Source organism: Phyllobates terribilis, unplaced genomic scaffold (genome assembly GCF_046119375.1).
Source record: "Phyllobates terribilis strain yellow unplaced genomic scaffold, ASM4611937v1 Scaffold_3__8_contigs__length_932513732, whole genome shotgun sequence".
In the NCBI taxonomy this organism is placed as follows: domain Eukaryota; kingdom Metazoa; phylum Chordata; class Amphibia; order Anura; family Dendrobatidae; genus Phyllobates; species Phyllobates terribilis.
In genome coordinates, this window is record NW_027362763.1 from 310,763,303 (window position 1) to 310,781,645 (window position 18,343).

At 39.4% G+C, this 18,343-nt stretch overlaps 1 protein-coding gene across 19 annotated transcripts in view; it reads left to right on the plus strand.

Moving 5' to 3' along the window:
• SOX2 (SRY-box transcription factor 2) overlaps positions 1-18,343 on the plus strand; it is a 1,587,917-nt gene that overhangs the window by 1,548,421 nt on the left and 21,153 nt on the right. For 15 of the 19 annotated variants that reach the window (XR_012318398.1, XR_012318399.1, XR_012318390.1 and 12 more), the window contains one exon: positions 14,436-14,649. The exons of 1 other annotated variant lie outside the window; for it this stretch is intronic. Coding sequence is in view for 2 of the 18 variants with exons in the window: in XM_073674978.1 (XP_073531079.1) it covers positions 2,970-3,914 (945 nt within the window). In the remaining 16 variants the exon portion in view is untranslated. 3 more of the 19 variants (XM_073674978.1, XM_073674977.1, XR_012318400.1) reach the window with 3 other exon arrangements.

The window sequence follows — 18,343 nt, forward strand, 5'->3', positions numbered from 1 at the left end:
TTGTAATCATTTGCCAGGTCTATGGACAATTCATAAAGAGATGTGCCTAAACTGATGGACAATCTATATAATATAGTGAAAATGTCACATTACACGCTATCATATAATGTTATTACTTCCTGTAAATCATTGTAAAGCTGTTAAAAATACTCCACGAAGTAATGCTTTCTGAGCTAAAAAAGCGAACCAATAACCAAAGATTATCTACCTTTATTGGACTGATGTGCAACACCAGAAGTGTTTTGCAATACCGAGGCTGGCCATTAGACGGAGCTCTTACACCATCAGTGGCTAAAAGACATTTTCAAAGAACCTGTTTCTTTTAAATCCAATGAATAGCCACTCTAATATCAATTGGAGGAAGATCAGAAAATCTCTAGTGTGATGTTCAAACTTATTCTAGTCATTTTCAGGCTGCAAACTGTGGGGCTTTGAAAAGGATAAACTTAGTAGATTTGGGTTATGCTCCAATGTCTCATATTATTTTATAGTTAGATGGAGATGATAGATAGATAGATAGATAGATAGATAGATAGATAGATAGATAGATAGATAGTTTAGAAAGAAAGAAGGAAAGAAAGAAATGGCAACAGTGTGAACATGGATGGATGGATGGATGGATGGATGGATGGATGGATGGATGGATGGATGGATGGATGGATGGATGGATGGATGGATGGATGGGGCAGCACAGTGGCTCAGTGGTTAGCACTGCAGCCTTGGAGCACAGGGGTCCTGGGTTCAAATCCCACCAAGGACAACCTCTATAAGGCATTTGTATGGTTTCCCTGAGGTTCTCTGGTTTCCTCCCACACTCCAAAGACATACTGATAGGAAAATTAGATTGTGAGCCCCAGTGGGGACAGTGCCAATATTGTCTGAATTGTAAAGCACTGCAAAATATGTTGGCGCTATATAAATAAATAGATTATTATTATAGATAGATTGTTAAGAAAGAAAAAGAAAGAAATTACAACAGTACAAAGATAGATAGAAAGTTAAGAAGGAAAGAAAGAAATGGCAACCATGCAAAGATAGATAGATATTCAAGATAGATAGCTTTAAATTATAAAGTGGAATATGTTGGTACTATAGAAATGCAAATTATTATCATAGAGATAGATTTATACAGATAGAGAATTGATAGATATTAGAAGATGATCAATATCTTTGAATTATAAAGTGCTGCAGAATGTGTTAGCACTATAGAAATATAAATTATTATTATTATAGATTTTAGAGATAGATATATAGATGTGTGTGTATTCATTTATCTATCCATCCTCCCACATCCATTTATTTCTCTATGCCATAGCTATCTGTCCATATATCCACTTATCAATCAAATCAAATCGGCTTTATTGGCCGGACTAAGTACATGTTAGCATTGCCAAAGCAAGTGGTAATAATGGGGGGATGGGGAAAGGGACACATCCAGGGTGGGATTTCTGGGTCCATGACATATCAGGCTCCTCTTAGTCTGTGGCAGGCACTGACATATTGCGCTGCTATGGCCGCTGCACTTTCCTCTCCCCCCAGTAGTATAGGCAGTTTCTCTTCCTCCTCCATGGATGTGAAATCTGGGAGGAGATCGGACAGTCTCATGAAGTGAGTGTCCCTCACTGTGGAGTATTGGGGGAACCTCAGCAAGTCTATCTGTCTATGCATCTCTTAATAGATACATAAATAGCTGAATCGATAGATAACAGATAGATAGCTATGACATATAGAAATACATGGATGTGGGAGGATGGATAAATATAAATATTCTAATGCTCCAACAAAAGAAAAATATACCAATTGTTTCTACTTAGACATGATATATTAGATAATGTGTTGTAACATATATATATATATATATATATATATATATACACACACATAAATAGATTATAACACAGCATCTAATAGGACAAGGTGCTTGCACTGGGACAATATCTATATTGTTGAGGAATAAATAGCACTATGGTATAGAGCCGCCATTAGTGGGGCAGCAGGCGCTCCTATAGGGTGGCTCTTGCGCCCTGTGAGCAGTCAGTATTTGGGTGGGAGCACTGCTCCCAGGTTTTTCTGTCTGTATAGCTTCAGGCACACAGACCAGCACCATGATGTGTGAGGCCATTTCTCCTGCCGCAGCCCATGACAATGTCAGCTCCTGCCATTCCTGTCTCCCCCAGGCCTTGCTGCAGGTTGTGGAAGCCCCCTTGCCCCCCAGCCCCCTCCCTATGGGAAGCCGCACAGCTCTGGCCTTGCCTGCTGTGGATTAGACTTCTAGAATTGGGATTTTTCGTTACTCAGCCCCACTGGTGTTTTCTTAGCAGAGTTAAGCATGATTCTGTTGCTATGGAGAGGGGCTTTTTGTCTTTCTGTATAGTGTGTGGTGGGCTGCTGGGGACATTGGGGGAGGGCAGGCCTGAGAGCATGTGGAGGCCCCACAGCCCTGCCTCTGTCCCGGCAGCAGCTCTCGCCGGGTCTCGGTGCTGTGTGGACGGATACATGGAGTGGGCTCCTGTGGGCAGAAGTTCGGAGCAGCTCTGTGTCCCCCCCACTTCCTCTCCCACAGGAGTGTGTGACCTGTTGCTGCTGCTGGGAGACAGGAGGGGGCGTGGCTGGGAGGGCGTGTCCGCCCGTGTAATAGGCTGCACGGCTCTGCCCCCTCCCAGTGCACGCAGTCTGTCGGCCGCTGATAACCACGCCTCTTTCATGCAAATCCAGAGAGGTAGGCGCGCTGTGATTGGCTGCCCGGAAGCCATTTATTCCTGACAGCCCCGTCACATGGACGCTTGTCTATTAACTTGTTTCAAAAAAGTAGCAGCACTTGTCAAAGGCGCAGGATGAAAACTACTTTCCTGGTTCAGTGAGAGCAGGAGGCACCAGCACTACCACCACCACTACTACTACTCCCAGCAGCGGCCACCTGGCACACACTCTGCTTCCTGGCTACAGAGGGCACCCACCAAGCCGCGTGAATGTACAACATGATGGAGACCGAGCTCAAGCCCCCCGCCCCCCAGCAGACTTCAGGGGGCACCGGCAACTCCAACTCTGCGGCCAACAACCAGAAGAACAGCCCGGACCGGGTGAAGAGACCCATGAACGCCTTTATGGTGTGGTCCAGGGGGCAGCGGCGGAAGATGGCGCAGGAGAACCCCAAGATGCACAACTCTGAGATCAGCAAGAGGCTGGGGGCCGAGTGGAAGCTGCTGTCCGAGGCGGAGAAGAGACCCTTCATCGACGAGGCCAAGAGGCTGCGAGCCCTGCACATGAAGGAGCACCCCGACTACAAGTACCGGCCCCGGAGGAAAACCAAAACCCTGATGAAGAAGGATAAGTACACCCTGCCCGGGGGCCTGCTGGCTCCTGGGGGCAACAGCATGAGCTCCGGGGTCGGGGTAGGGGCCAGCCTGGGCGCTGGGGTCAACCAGAGGATGGACAGCTATGCCCACATGAACGGATGGACCAACGGCGGCTATGGCATGATGCAAGAGCAGCTGGGCTACCCGCAGCACCCTGGCCTCAGTGCACACAATGCGGCTCAGATGCAGCCCATGCACCGCTACGACGTCAGCGCCCTCCAGTACAACTCCATGACCAGCTCCCAGTCCTACATGAACGGCTCCCCCACCTACAGCATGTCCTACTCCCAGCAAGGGGCCCCCGGGATGACCCTGGGCTCCATGGGCTCCGTGGTAAAGTCGGAGTCCAGCTCCAGCCCGCCAGTAGTCACGTCTTCTTCCCACTCGCGGGCTCCATGCCAGGCAGGTGACCTCCGGGACATGATCAGCATGTATCTACCTGGGGCAGAGGTGCCAGAGCCATCTGCCCAAAGCAGACTGCACATGTCCCAGCACTACCAGAGCGCATCAGTACCGGGCACAGCCATCAATGGCACGCTGCCCCTATCACACATGTGAGGACTAAGCAGAAACTTTTATTAGTAGAGTTTGGACTTTTTTTTGGACTATTTTTGTACAGAGGACAAAAAAATGGGGGGGTGGGGGTGGGGTGGGGGTTAAAAAAAAGAACTTGTAAAGAACCAGAGAAAAGGAGATTACACAAAGTTTAGGTAGGAACTGGTCAGAGAGTTGGCAGAAAAAAAAAATCCCAATAATATTTAGAGCTAGTGATGAAATGTTTTATTATTCGCCAGGACTTTTTGTACAGTATTTATCAGATAAAGGTGGCACCCCGATGCCCACTGTTTATAAGCTGCGACTTTGCCAATCTTTTTACACTTGTAGGTCAATGCAGCTTGGCATGAGCTGCAGAAGGGGAACACATTTTTTTTTTCTTTTACAAATCTGGACATTTTATTCGTTTAGATAAATTGTATAAAAAAAGAAACCCAGGACCTGACATGACCACTTGATAATGGGCACAACAAAAGTGGAAGATTCTTTTCTTTTTTTTCTACTCATTGACTTGTTAATTTATAGCAGGCTCTTCTCCAAGTCTTCACCCTGCACCACGAAACTACTGTGTTTGACATATTTTCTTATGGTTTGTAATATTTCTGTAAATTTATTGTGTTGATATTTTAAGGGTTTTTTGGCTCTCATTTTCAGTAGATGTATTTTAAAAAAAAAAAGAAAGAAAAAACAAAAACCAGACTCGGCTAAGTTAGCCCAGTCCTTGTATATATATAAATATATGAACTAATCCCACCCTTATAACAGCGACATTTCCAATTTAAGTTTTTACTCCATTCTGCAGTTTGAGATAAATAAATTTTTGAAATATGGAATCTGAAATAATGATGAGTCTTTGATTTCTTTTGTATCTTTTAATATTGACCAGGTGAATGCAGCATTAACTGGTGACAGAGTAGCTGCATGGTGACGGTCTAATCCTTAATTCTTAGTGTTTCATGAATGTGAATGTCTTAGCTCTGATCAGTGGGGATGACAGGGAGCCAGAATAATGGGACATCTATCTCCACACAAGGTAAATGTTGCTTTGACATTTGGTGATAAAGTGGATCACTGTAATCCATCCGTCAGCTTCAGCTCCTACAAAACTTCTCTGTATTGCAAACAAATTGCGCCTATTACATCTGTTTTAATCCTGTCTCTATAAATTGCCAGCGGGCTCCAACACTGGATATTATCTCCAGCTACTAACAAGCCTAAAAAAAGAAGCTTTTCCTGGGCCACACTATACAGAAGAGACCCTCCAGCTTTAATGAGGTAGAGTTCTACTTAATGCCGCAGTTATGTGATGTGTGTACAGCGCCAGCGATTTCTATGTACAGTATTGATTATGGGCTTCCTCCCAGACAGAAAGGGTTAGAAAATAATCGATATATTAAAGCTGCTTGAGATGTCAGAACCCTTTTATGGATGGTGATGGTCGTGCAAATTCTGCTTTTTAGGAGGGAAGGGGTTAAACTGGTTTTGTGAACTTTTGCACGGTTAATGCGCATCAATACGTCGCAGGGAGGGAGGTCGCTTTATTGAATCATTAGCAATGAATTCACCTTTAGATGAGACTGCTGTACTTCAGAATGAATGATTTATTTACGCTGGGAAATTTTAAAATAAGGGTAACATCAAGGCCCCAGCCGCATATTAGGATATCTGTAAGATTTCTAATATTTCCTAAGTCTTTTTGATTGTAAATCTGTCTAAATATTCGTTAATTGCCTCATTACTGGAAGTTCTTATTAGTCTCGACATTGCAGAATGGCGCATACATTTTATAGCCCGGGGGTCTTTTTTGGAAATGTGACCACTGCAGACTATTAAGAAATAGTACAGTACCAATATCTTACTACTTTATAGTTATATATATGAATAAATAGTCTAGTGGTACAGTGCTAATGTTTTATATAAGAAATAGTACAGTACTAATGTCTTACTACTTTATAGTTATACATATGAATAAATAGTATAGCGGTATGGTGCTAATGTCTTACTATATATATATATATATATATATATATATGTATATATATATATAAAGAAATAGTATAGTACTAATGTCTTTCTACTGTATACATAGTATAGCGCTAATGTCTCACTGCTTTATATATATAGAGATAGAGACAGGCATTAGTATATATATATGCATGTATATATAATATATGTATATGTGTGTGTGTATATATATATATATATATATATATATATATGCATATATATAAATGATATGTTCACTTCAGACAGTTTTTGTTTTCATGTGAATGCGATATGCAACTTTTGTATAATAAGAGAGTTCGGACATTATTGATCTTATATGATTATATATGTTGATCACCTATTGAGATCTTGTAATGGGCCCTCTATCTCGCAGGCGTAAAGGCTTCCAGAATCCTGTTCATATTGTTAAAATGATGATAGAATTATAGAAATATATGAACCATGAATATGTAGATCGCATTCGTTCCCTTTATTTCTGTTTCTGATTGTCAGCAGCAGGTTTTTTTTTACAGTTATCTCTCTGCCGTATTTAGATTGATGTCTTACTAGGTTACTATACAGTTATATCTTCTAAATCAAAGTAATGTCCCTTAAATGAGAGTAATGTCTGTCTAGCCATAAATACTTGGTTTGGAATAATATAGATGGTGTAATATGATTTGGTGTAAGTGTAGATCAGAGTAATGTCTCTCTCTTCGTTTATATTTGAGTTAGAATCATGTCTCCTAAATCAGAGTAATGTGTTTAGCCTTAGAGTAATGTTTTCTTACATGAGTATCTTACATATTTGGTTAATGTCCCCAAGGTTGAGTGTTACCTTTCTGATTTTTTATATCTGGTCTACAATAATGTTTCCTGAACGAATGTCTCCTTAGTTCTACATATTTTAGTTTAATGTCTGCTAGGTCATAGTAATATTCCTCTACTCATTTATTTGGTGATGTCCCTTGTAAAGTCCTAATGTCGGTGGTTTAATATGGTATCTTTTGTGTCTCAGTCAGACACCTGAATTAATATATGAGAATTGTCTCTGATTTTGCACAGTTGCCTGTTGGATAACTGTTTCTAGTCTTCATATTTTGTCTAAAAAAATGTCTCCTAGGTTAATAGTTTCTGGCATTATAGCATCTAGCCTTATATACTTTATTTACTGTCTCTTAGAGAATTGTTTCTGGTCTTCATACCTGGTTAAAAGCCATTTCTCCTAGGTTAGGTTAAGGTCTCTCCAGCCCTACGTCCTACACTCTCATGCATCTTATATTAGTGCATCCTTGGCTATTAGGGAAATCTCTTTCTAAGTCCTTGTAGTTACGTCCTCTCTTCTGTTTATTGACTTTCGATCAGTTTCCTAATTTGGAATAAATAATCTTGCACTAAGATCTACTGTATTTTTGAGTAATTTCTCGTAGATGAAAGCCACTTTCTTGCAAAAACAAACAATGAAATAGATAAGATTTGCTGATTTAAAACCCAGTAGAATATTAATGTCTCTTTAGCCTTCACACCTGCTTCATTCATTCTCTCTTTGTGAACAGTCTGTATGTCTGTTCAGTCTTCTATATATTAAAGTCTCCACAGTTAGCAATGAATATCGCCAATAACAATATGCCTAGGATAAATGTCTCCCTGGTCTCATATCTTTGCTTTAGGGTAATGTCTCTTCGGCTTTCCAGAGTGTTTCGATGACTTGACTGATGAGATTAAAGTTTCCCATGTGATTGTATTAAACAGCCTGGTAAAGTAGTTTGTAGAACAGGGCAGTAGATTAGCAGGCATCCTTGGCAAGGCAGCCTCACTGTTCATGCAGCCAGTCTCTGGGGACCGCAGCTCACATTAACTGCTAAATGAATATTTGACAAGGGCTCACTCGGAGGCTTTATTACTACAAACGCGTCCCTACTGGACTTTCAGGGGGTCAGAGGCCACCAGTTCAATTAATTATTTATCCCGCTTGTTCCTGCACAGCTATAGACAGTGGTCGGGGCTCTCTGGAGATCTGGGGAGATTTCATAGACAAAATAGGTTGTAATGTAGAGCTATGGAGCTGACTGCAGAGAAGGGGATGCCAGGGTTAAAAGTTACGAAAAAAATCATAGATAGATAAAACATTAGAACTCCTTAAATTAATAGACATTTGTTCAGCTTTAGAATAAATCTAGTTTCCCCACTTAAGACGTAACTGACCAAGTGCTATGTGCCCTGGCTATAAGGCATTATTCACACATCAGTGTTTTTGATCCGTATTTCATTAGTATTTTCGATCAGTATTTCATCAGTATTTGTATACCAAAACCAGGAATGTCACCAAAACACAGAACAGGTGTCAATCTTTCAATTACAGCTTTTCTCTGTATGTTCCAATCCTGGTTTTGGCATATAAACAGTAATGAAAAATACTGACCAAATACTGAAGCTGTGAATAAGCCCTGATGTGGGGTTGCACATAGGGGAAGGTGATCAAACTGATTTATTATTGTTATTTTTTTTTCTTAACCTGAAATCATTGCCCTAAACTTCAAGCAGCTGTCAGCACCCTGGACTATGATCACTTTCTATTTCCCATTTTGCAATGTAAATGAGTTTAGTTTTGACAAAATATTGGAGCTTTTGAGATGGGAAAACCTCCATTCTTGTAGGACTACAATAGGGGTGTTTGTGGTGTCCTTTTGCTCTTTGTAAGGGCTGAGAGTACATAAACAGCTCTGCATTCTGCACTGCCCTGAGTGTTTCTAGTGAGCTTACATGCATTTATGTATATGTGTGTACCAGACAAACCCTACACAAAATCACTGTGTTTTTATTGAAATGTCATGCTGGGTTATTAACATTTGTATAGAATCCAATGACAATTGTACAGCTTATTAGCAATTGTATTGGAAAGAATCAATTAGATGTAGGGAGAAGTGTTTAGGAGTCTATTGAAAAAGCAAAGTTTTGGTTATAGCCACACCACAAAGTGGAAATGTAATTGATTTTAACACCAGATCTAATGTTTTCCTTATTACATACTCCTAAGATTTTATCTGGTGGTGGAGATAAGTGCAAACTCTGATTCTAAAAGCATCTAGACTTGGGGCCAGTGACGTCACAAGCCCCACTCATTGCTTTCAGTTTCCCACACTTGGGTTGTGCAGACAACTACTGGGATTTGTGAAAAGCTGGGCTCCCACTAGTGTTCTATGCCTTCTTTTGTCACAAAATGTAGGAAGGGTTTTTTACGTATTCCATTCATTTCTACTGGATGCAAACTGCCTGGATTCTTTTTTTTTTCTTATAGGGATTGAACTGCTACCGCAAAGTACTATCATTTTGCGACAGTTTAGTTCGTATGAGTTGTGCAAAAGAGTAAAAGATCTGTTTTTTTTTCTTTTTATTTTTTTTTTTAACCAAACTGATGCAGAAAATTCTATAAATGTTCAGTTATTTTTTTATTGAAATTTGTATCCATGTTTTAGATATTTAAAAAAGTACAGGACAAATTCTGTTCATTTCTATGGGATGCAAAAGGGGCATCAGATTAAATCAATTCATGAAATTGAAGGGAGCAACGAGATAATGTTTCAGTTTAGATCAGTTGTACAATAAGAAGAAGATGCAAAGTATGACTTGCCCTAAGCTCTTTTTGTCGCATGTTTAGAAAAGTCGCATTGCTAGCATGTTATCATATCCAGAATTAATTGCACAAGTGATTTTTTTGCATCATTTTGTACATTATGTTCTCCATTGGCTTCAGTGTCACTGAAGGAAAAACAAATTTATCTTAAAGATGGAATAGTGTATGAAATGTCAAAAAATACTTTAGATATGCAATCATTGGTTATATAAAATGCAAATAAAAGATCAGTAGGAAAAAACCCCTGTGAGTAAAAGTAAAGAAATCCACTAAAGAGGTCCCAACTAAACTGACTCAACTAATATGGATTTGCATTCCATAGAAATGATGTCATTCATAAAGAATATTTTTTTATGGAGACATTCCTTGTGTGAATAATCCTTTTTCATGGGTCGAATTATTATTATTATTAGTAGTACATAATCTTTTTCTCTGTATAGTCTTTATCTCTATATGAGAAAAGAACAGGTCTCTATTAAAAAAAAAAACACAAAACAAATAAAGAAAAACAACTCTTTTTTCATTGCTTTCTAGAACATTGCATTGAAGTTACTGGGATGTTGAGAGGCCAACTTAGGCATTTCTTGCTCAGTGCATCAGTTAGTCCAAAAATGTCGACACATTAGGGCTACACAGCGACATGTGTTGTGCGTCCTGAAGATCGCAGTGTTGCATTGAGACATCGTATCTAATGATCAATAGGGTCAATTTGGATTTTCTGTCGCAGGTCATCTGCAACTTTGCCTTATTGACACCAGTCAATTGCAGCCTGCGACTTGCATGTATCCTGTTTGCAATTTAGTTTTTTTTTACAACCATATAAAAACTCTAAAGTAGTCGCATTACAGCAAGTTACAAATAAGTTGCACAAATGTTCTTGATCGCCCACCAAAGTCGCCATGTAGCCCTAAATCTAAACACATAAGGGTGTCATGGCCTGCCTATTTTTAAGGGCTTGTTTTTATAGTAAAAAATCCTATTCATTTATTTAGTTAACATTACTATTAAATTAAATCTGTTAAAAAAAACCACATACTGCAAAATGGGCATGGGGTCTCATCCCTGTATGGAGGCTTAGCCTATTGTGGGGATATTTGTTTTAGCTTATACTTTTTTGCGTTTTTTTTATTTGTTTGTAAAGCTGATCTAAATGATAGGTAGCATCAGCTTTTAATTAAAAAAAAAAACTGGATCTGAAATCCTCTGAAGAAAAAAACTTACATAGAAACTGCATTAGCTTTTATTCCATATAATTTATCGCATATATATGGTAAGAAAATCCAACAAAGAATTATTTTTGTTGTAAAAAAAAACCCTTTAGAGCCAAAAGCTATTGTGACTACGTTATATATCTCTGAAAAAATAAATTTCTGCGAAAGTGGCCGAGAATATTTCATATCATGTGTATAAAAATGATCATTAAATGACTACACTCTAATGCAAACTGGTGCAAAAAAAGGAAAGGGCAAGTGGTAATGGACAGTCTATCCTGGTGCATTATCAGTTTGCATGTATCCAATTTAAAAAAAAAATATATAAATATATATATATATATATATTTATATTTACTTGACTAATGTTTGCTTGAGCCAATCCAAATCCCCAAATTCTCAGCACAGTAGCACCATCTATATAGGAAGCCCAGACATCACTGGTTTAACTTATAACCTATAGAAATTTATAAGGCAAATTGGATGAAAAAATATATATATTTAACATATATACACATGAATATATATTTTTTTCCTTTAGCAACTTAAGGGCAGCATGTGGATTTATTATAATATTTGTTATGTACGGATTTTTTATGGCCTTTCTATCTGGTTAATAATAATGTGAGTTTTTCAAATCACAGCCGTATGCCGACAATTTATACCCAGTTAAAACCCTGTGATCTTGGGGAATTACACAGGTATTTGGCTCTTTAAGGGCATAAATTGCGACATTTCTCCTAATTTCCTGTAATATTCGCAGTTCATATGCGCCCTTGTAGTCTGGGACACTGTTCTAGGTTTGATCCTGTGTTCTTCTGCAATGATGACTTTTTTTTTTCCTTAAAGCTCCTACAAATTGCAGAATTGTAGAAGACAGAGAAATAATGAATGTATTATAGGAATGAGCGAATTTCTCGGGAGACTCTTATCATTCTGCAGCAGACAGACTGCTGATCCCCCTGCTTTATGCTAATCAACCCCATGACGTCACCATGCCAGCTTTTGGGTAGAATTAGTGGAGAAAGTATAGCATGCCAGAAATGGAAATGCTGCGATCTGTCTCTCACACTATGTTTCTATGTTTATTTTATATATATATTTATATATATACATATATATGTATATATATATATAATTATTAATTACCCTAATGTTCCAATAGGCTCCACCTATCTATCTAGATATATAAGCATATATATATATATATATATATATATATATATATATATATATATATATATATATATATATATATATATATATATATATATATATATATATATATGCTTATTTGGTTTATTTGCTGCCAGATTACTTCAGCAGAATGGGCTGCTTAGTCTGGAGCCACCTTTTAAACGGTAAAGTAGAAAAAAATGCCCCTTCCCAAGTAATAACTAATATTAAATTGTGTTTTGGACGCTGATTTCTTTGTATCCATAAGCGCTATGGTTATAAGCGCAGATGGATGGATATATATATATATATATATATATATATATATATATATATATATATATATAATTTACAGCTTGACTTACCAGCTCAGTCTTCTATCTGGTGGGGGACTGAGTAGAGAGTGGTCACATCACCAGAAGTGTAAACTCTGCACTCAAACTAATTGTAACTTACTTTAATTCGCTATAACGCAGGCAGAGATGTCGCTATTGTATTCTCGCCAACGAATTAAGAGCAGGTGAAACCATATGGATTTCCTATCTATATCTGGTGGTGAGATATTGGTACCAGGGAGCAGGAATCACATTTGTGGACATTCTGGTGGTCTCAGCACTGTAAGTTGCGGCTCATTTGGCCCCAATAGCCGCTGCTCCGGGCACAGGCTGACATCTTATTAGGTTTCCTATGTACATTCCTAAGCGCACTAAATAGTCATTATGGATGGACATAACCTGATCCCACATTGCATAGGAAGATAGGGACCATGGCTGAGCGAAGCTGTAATAACCTATCATTCATTGTTATTACTGATCTATGCAGTGACTAGACAAGGAACAATATGGAGAGCGATTAGGTGTTGTCGTCTCTGCTAAAATTTACTATAAACAAATAGATAGAAAGGACATAATTACATTGTTATAAAATCACATTGTTACATATCTCCATTAAAATGTAATGCATTCCAACAAAGTATGTAATAAAAAAAATCATCAATCTGTATATTGTATTTCTGTTATCTATCTATGTAGATAGATTTTTTTCCATGATTATCTAGTTCTCTGTATATATAGTCCACACTTTCCTACAAATATGTACCTATATCTATAAATATATACTTATCCACCTGCACGGTATTAATGCATCTATCTATCTATCTATCTATCTATCTATCTATCTATCCACTATCTATCCATCTATCCATCTATCCATCTATCCATCCATCTATCCATCTATCCATCTATCTATCCACTATCTATCTATCTATCTATCTATCTATCTATCTATCTATCTATCTATCTATCTATCTATCTATCATGAATCTGTCTAATCTATGAACTGTAAGATATTCTAAGCACATTGGTTGGTTGGTAATGCATACCTCCTTGCCTTCTACATATATCTTCGCTTATTTGGGGTGCAGTGCTGTTGCCTACCTGTGCCCCTCCCCATTATACACCCTGTACACTCTATTTTGGGGACTTTTTTACTTTGATACATTCCGACTCCAGCAGTAGTAGTTAATAATCTCCCATACATTCTCAATTCCTGAATAATGCAGCCATAATAAGTATAGGGCTGATCCCCAAATATGTGTCACTGTGGGATCTGTGCAATTGTCAATGGATGGGATCGCTGCAAAGAAGGAAGAATTGAGTCCTGTCAGAGATGTCTTCTACTTGAACAGTCTGTTCTGGAAAATGCCAGGAGCTGGGTTATCCAGTGCAGGTGCAGTGCTGCTGGGGGGATGGGAAAGGAGGGAGGGGGGTCTGTGTGTTCAGCCAAAAAAGCACATTCTCCACAATAGACCACACACTGCCAGCCAGCATGGCATCAACTCACCCTCTTACACAGTGCTCAGTTCACAAAGTGGCTATACAGTAGCACCAGCAAGGCTCCTTTAATGAACATTTGTCACTTGTATGACAAACACTGAATTTCTGTCATTCTTCATGGAGAAGGAATCAAATAATCTGTACGTCTTATTAAGACATGTCTGCTTTTATTATCACTTTGTACATTTGACCCTTTCACAGATTATATCTCCCAACCAGCCAATTATTTAGGAAGATTAATAGGTGAATCACTCATCTGGTTAATGGTAGATTTATCATCATTAGCAGTAATCACTGTATAGAAGCATGTACCTGCTGTATATAGTGTGAGTGCAATCTTCATAGGCAGGATTAACCCAATCCACGGCCCTGGTGCTGGTAATAGAGACTTCTTATTGTCACTGTCACCTCAATGCTGCCTGTCTGTTCCTGCATGCAGCAGATTAGGCCTCTTTGCTGGACCTGCTGGAGCATTGCACTGCGAAAATTGCCTGCTTGTTTGCTTATAAAAACCCATGTAAGCGGAAAAGTTTTATCTGAGTACAAATGGCATCACCTTCAAGTGGATCCTGCTATTTCACTGCAAGCTGCTGAGCAGAAAAAATGACAGGCAGCCATTATTGTTTTGGTGGAGTTAAGATATTTCCTGCATCACTGTAAATGGATTTTATTACATTTACAGGAAATCGGAGAGAAAAAACTGCACAACTTCATCAGAGGCTGGAATATTATACATTATATTATACACATGCCAGAATCGCTTCAAAATCGCAGTGGATCAGAGGGACAGTCAATGGAGAAGAGGATTTTTGCTCCTAGAAATATTCTGTATAGGTAATTGAGATTGGCACTGACTGCTGTTCAACTGCTACAGCAGCATACAGCCGTGTGGAAAAGTAAGGACACCTGGTGGAATGGATTTATTATTATTATTGGATATATCAATATTTGATCTTTATTTAAGCAGAACTGACTTTGTAATAATCTATAAAAATAAATAAAAAAGATATTCCATTTGCTTTTGAAGACAAAGTAATCTAATGAAATACTCCAATATATGACATTGCCCACTATGGCAATAACTATCCCCAAAAAGTGTTTCTTATAAGGCTCAGTGCACACTGTGTTAGAGTCTTCTTTTTAGTTTAGGATAATTTCTGGAGATACACCTATAAAAGAAGGTGTATACTGTATCTATGTATAATCATACTGTGGCATAGCATCCCATTATGGAAAAATATAAATAGTTTTTTACTGGATCTCCCTATATAAAATAACATAGTCTCCTACACTATTTCATATAGCAAAAAAAAATAAAAGAGCATGTCAATGCATTCTGGCTGGAATATGTCTAAGGGCTCGAGACCATGAAAGTATGTTCTGAGTGCTATCCATCAAAAAAACGGATCTGCCAATGATATTCAATGGGGCAGTGCAGTTGAACAATTTTTTTCACTGACTGGATCTACATGGGAAAAAAAATTGCAGCATATACAATTTTCCTCCAAAAATCAGATGAGACTCACCCATTAGTCTATGGGTGTGAGAAAAAAATCGGATGCCATATGGAGCCATAGTTTAACATCTGATTTGTCCAGATACATTGCAATTCTGTAACATAGGAAACTGTAAATGATTAATGACAAGTGAGAAAAAAAATCATCCCACTTTTCTGGATGAAACTCTGAATGATGTGTTATGTGATGATGTGAACGTACCCTCGCTGTCCACTAGTTGCAGCCTTGCATGGATGTGTCTGAAGGATTTCGTGTATGCATACCCCTTTTTTTATCCCCTCCCTCCCATCTTCAGCATTTCCGTGTAGTTCAGACGTAGGCATTGAATAACCATTCCAGAATCCGCTATTAGTTATTTTTTAGCCTTTCTTTGGTGGATTTCCTGGTGTACTTTGGATCATTGTCATGTTACAATGTCCATTCTCAGCAAAGCTTCAAACTCCTGCATTGCCTTATCTCATATACCCCCTGCCCCAGAGCCTTACATTTTTACCACCGTGCTTCACATTTGGTTTTCAGCAAGCTTGTCATTTGGGACAGTGGTTACATCACATAATTCTATATTTGGCTTGTGTGTCAAAAGCACATTGGTACTTTCCCCCTGTCCTTAAGCACCTGTCCTTAGGCAGGAAAGGTTTCCTCCTGGCACACTTTCCATGTAGATCTAATTTGTGCAGCCTCTTTCTAATGGTAGACCCTTGCCCCTTGACATCAGTCATGGCGAGATCTACCTGTAAGCCAGAGGCGGTCCCTGTGCAAGAACAATATGTGGACCATTTGCAGGGCATTTGTTCAACATAATACACCCCTTCATGTGCTGCTTTGGAGGTGGAAGTTGTCCCCTTACCTCTTGGGCTTCCTGGGGGCTGCACAGGATGCACCAATTCTATGCCTGCCCCTGCTGTACGTTCTATAAAAAAAAAGTCTTGAGCTCTTAGAGAAATCTTTTAAATCCCTTTTTTTGTCCACGTACATCACTCTTATCTCTATATACTGCTTGATTAAAGATAATGAGCCCAATTTAGCAAAGCTTTTACACTAGTATTCTGGTGTAAAAGTTTTGAAAAGTCACAAAATGTTCATGTACTCATGCCATTTTCACCCAGCTCCGACAAATTGGGCAGAGCTAGGGCAGGGCAGGGCGTGGCGACCACTGCTCATCAAATTTATGGTGGCATTCGCTATTCCACAAATCTTACTCCAGTAGGGACTGGAGTAGGATTTGTGGTGAGGCACACACAGAAGTGTCCATTGCACTTGTCCAATGCTCCTGATTCATGAAGAGGCTTATGCCTGACTCCAGTCCATCTCCTCATCCAGACCAGTGTTAAAGCACCACTCCAGCAGATTTTTTTTTCAGTGCTGAAGTGACGCTTTAAATGTAAGCCCCCTGCCCCCATTCTTATACTCACCCTCCGGCATATTCTCCTTTTCTTGACGCTGCTCCGGTCCCACGGCGCCATCTTGTGCTCGTAACTTCTGACTGGCTGGAAGATATAAGGTACGTCACACTCTCTCAATACAAGTCTATGAGCTCCAGAATGAGGCCAGAACGAGGCTCTCATAGACTTATATTGAAAAGTGACCTATGGTGCTCTCCATGAAACACTGGCGCTGCCGTCAAGTCACTTTGCTGGAGACCGACGGGAGCGGCACTGGAAACGGATGAAGGCGGAAGGTGAGTATGAGACACGGGTTGGGTAATTGCTAATTACATTTGAACCACTCCAGTGGTGCAATAAAATAAATGCTGGAGTGGTGCTTTAACAATGCCAGTCTTGATGAATGAGACCTTAAATATTTATTTGTCAAAATATATTAAAAACAAGAAACTTTACATTGGGTGTCCATACTTTTTCCTGTTAAAAGTCTACTCAACATGTCTATTGAACTCGACTGTGTGCTCACAATATGAAGCTTGAGGTGCTGTAACCTCCATAAAAATAATCTTCATTTTATACCACAACTTCCAATATAGTGTACCCATGTGCAGCACCATTGTGCATGCAGAGACATATGCAGCATTCATGTAAAGACAGACACATATGTTGCATTAGTGTACGATCAGGTACATACAGACCTATGTGCATCAATCAGGTACAACAGACACATGTTCATCGATCAGGTACATACAGACCTATGTGCATCGATCAGGTACAACAGACACATGTGCATTGATCAGGTACATACAGACCTATGTGCATCGATCAGGTACATACAGACCATGTGCATCGATCAGGTATATAGAGACCTATGTGCATCGATCAGGTACATACAGACCATGTGCATCGATCAGTTACATACAGACCATGTGCATCGATCAGGTACATACAGACCTATGTGCAGTGATCAGGTACATACAGATCATGTGCATCGATCAGGTACATACAGACCATGTGCATCGATCAGGTACATACAGACCATGTGCATCGATCAGGTACTTACAGATCATGTGCATCGATCAGGTACATACAGACCTATGTGCATCGATGAGGTACATACAGACCTATGTGCATCGATGAGGTACATACAGACCTTGTGCATCAATCAGGTACATACAGACCATGTGCATCGATCAGGTACATACAGACACATGTGCATCGATGAGGTACATAGAGACCATGTGCAGTGATCAGGTACATACAGACACATGTGCATCGATCAGGTACATACAGACCTATGTGCATAGATCAGGTACATACAGACACATGTGCATCGATCAGGTACATACAGATACATGTTCATCGATCAGGTACATACAGATACATGTTCATCGATCAGGTACATACAGACCTATGTGCAGTGATCAGGTACATACAGACCATGTGCATCGATCAGGTACATACAGACCATGTGCAGTGATCAGGTACATACAGACACATGTGCATCGATCAGGTACATACAGACCATGTGCATCGATCAGGTACATACAGAGACACATGTGCATCGATCAGGTACATACAGATACATGTTCATCGATCAGGTACATACAGATACATGTTCATCGATCAGGTACATACAGACACATGTGCATCGATCAGATACATACAGACCATGTGCAGTGATCAGGTAC